Source organism: Colobus angolensis, unplaced genomic scaffold, assembly GCF_000951035.1.
Source record: "Colobus angolensis palliatus isolate OR3802 unplaced genomic scaffold, Cang.pa_1.0 Scaffold271, whole genome shotgun sequence".
In the NCBI taxonomy this organism is placed as follows: Eukaryota; Metazoa; Chordata; class Mammalia; order Primates; family Cercopithecidae; genus Colobus; species Colobus angolensis.
In genome coordinates, this window is record NW_012115944.1 from 490,444 (window position 1) to 493,039 (window position 2,596).

General features: G+C 36.6%; 1 protein-coding gene across 3 annotated transcripts in view; it reads left to right on the forward strand.

Annotated features, from left to right (window-relative positions):
• TLK2 (tousled-like kinase 2) overlaps positions 1–2,596 on the forward strand; it is a 148,383-nt gene that overhangs the window by 81,308 nt on the left and 64,479 nt on the right. For all 3 annotated transcript variants that reach the window (XM_011947910.1, XM_011947912.1, XM_011947911.1), the window contains 2 exons: positions 678–773; positions 2,014–2,106. In XM_011947910.1, coding sequence (XP_011803300.1) covers positions 678–773; positions 2,014–2,106 — 189 coding nt within the window. The remainder of the gene's footprint in view (positions 1–677; positions 774–2,013; positions 2,107–2,596) is intronic.

Below are 2,596 nucleotides of genomic sequence, written 5' to 3' on the forward strand. Positions count from 1 at the left end.
ATTCTCCTGCCTCAGCCTCCCAAGTAGCTGGGACTACAGGTGCCGGCTACCATGCCTGGCTAAATCTGTATCCAAAAAAAAAAAAAAAGGTACTATTGAGGATATAATATAATTAACCTGAATAGGTTAATAACCTGAATAGGTTAATTATATTATGGAACCTAAACCATATAAATTTAAAATGCCTTAGAATACCCAGTCAGCAAGTGACAGTATTAGAAATCAACCTGGATTTTAGACTGCTGTGTGTTCATGGATAATGTTTGTGTTTAGGAGTCTATTCTGAATAGTGGTTTGCAGTCCTTTACGTGCATCCCTTGTGCACTGGATGCGTCACTCCCCTTTTCTGACTAAAGCATATGCAAATACAAGTGAAAAAGTCAAGTTATTACAGGAATAACTTTTTTTTCTAATTTTCATATTTTAAAAATACATTTGTAAGCATTTGATACTTTAAACCTGTTTCCAGGAGCTTGGTATAAACTACCATGTCCAGCCCTTTGTCTCATATTTGAATTGTTTTACTTTCTTCTTGGCCACATGGCCCTGACTTCTCACTTTCATAAGAAGGGTTTGTATTGTGGAGATATAAATTATGGAGTTGTTTGCATTAATACAAGTGTTTGTGGAAGAAGATGCCAAACTTTCCTGTAATTGGTAATGCACCTTTATTGTAGGCTCAGCAAAACAGTCCCTCATCTACAGGATCTGGCAACACAGAGCATTCCTGCAGCTCCCAAAAACAGATCTCCATCCAGCACAGACAGACCCAGGTAGGTTGGTGATCGATAATCAATTGAGGGGCATAACTGCTGTGTGGGAATAAGTGCTAACCTGTGTAGTCTGTGATTCTTCTCTGTCTTCTCTGACCACCTCATTGTTTGTGTGTATTATATTCAGAACTTGCATTATGGGTATTTAAAGTCCTTTGGAAGGTGCTTTGACTTTTCTTTACTCTTCTGGTGTATTGTAGCAGAAATGCTTATGCTAAAACATGGTGTTAAGGAAAGTGCACACTTTTTTTTTTTTTCCTACAGTATTCCACAGAAGAAAAGTACCTCCACTTTGAAGGCCTAAGTTCAGATCCTGTCCTGGGCCTCAGTTTTTCTTAGTACAAATCATCTGTGAAAATATGCTTGGTTCTCGTGATATCAGACAGTGTATACAAAGTGTTTCTTAGTAGTGTACTTGTAGTAGGTTTTCAATAAATGTTAATTCCCTAATTTATGAAAGTAGTTAATGTATTCCTTTTCCTGCTTACTTATTTATACCTGGCTAAACTTCTCTCAGATGTGAGATACCAACATGGCTTACTCCTTAAATTGTGTTCAGAAACTCTTTAACTTAGGGAGTATTCTGAACATTTGAGGATTATATCTGCAAAGGATGGTGGCTATAGCTTCCATTTTGTAGTTTTGAGTGTACTGAGTTTTCTTGAAGCCTCTTTTGATACTATATATATTACCTTCAAGACAGGATGGTTGGCAATCTAGGAGAATTTCTTAAATCTCAAGAACTATACAACTCCCTGGAACACATTTGAATTTTATCTAAATCACCACCAGCTGTTGTACAGTTCAGTTAGATAATAGAGCACTCAGGTAGCTGCTTCTCTTCCCTTCTGATTGCTCTCTGTTTCCACCAGATGGCGCATTTGTTCCTTAGACATTTGGGTCAAGTCTCCTATGAGATCCTTTTCTATTCACAGTTAGTTTCATTACTGGAGTAACATGTTTCTACATTCTTCAGTGCACAGTAGTGAGAATTCATACATTTGATTCCAGAATTAACGTGTGTATGAAGTGTAGGTGTAGTGGGACATAGGAAACCCAGCAGAGGACTTGAAGAATGAGATGAGACAAGCAGATTTCATTTCTTGAGCCATGTGATTCTAGGCCATTTGTGTGAGCAAGTGCTTTTTTTCCAGCCCCCCGAGAAAGGTAATGAGAAAAGTGTGATGACATATAACATGTTGAGACTAATCCTAAATTGGTTTTACCTTTGTCTCTGTAGTCCGACCTCACAATAGAAAAAATATCTGCACTAGAAAACAGTAAGAATTCTGACTTAGAGAAGAAGGAGGGAAGAATAGATGATTTATTAAGAGTAAGTATTAAAATGTGGTAAGAGATTTTATAGCAAGCACCATTTGTTATGTATATTTGTATTATGTACATATCATAGTAGTAGTTACTATAGCCAAATAACAAAATGAAATAATGAACATTTGGGTATTTTTCTTTAATTGAGGGAATACGAGTAGGAACCAGGTTCCTACATTCTAAACACTACCTTTAAATTGGAAATCTTATACTATAGTATATTTAATGATTGAATTTATACTGGAGAAATAGATATGTCGAGTGGTATTTCATCTAGAACCATGGGAATAAGTATAAAGTGTTGTTTTCCCATTCCAGAGAAGTTTTTTTAATATTGTTGAATTTTATAAGCTATTTCAAAAGGACTTTTTAGCCCATTTTGCCTTTTGGCTCATACTTTTAAAAAAGTAAAAAGGAATCCCAGCACTTTGGGAGGCCGAGGCGGGCAGGTCACGAGGTCAAGAGATCGAGACCATCCTGGCTAACACGGTGAA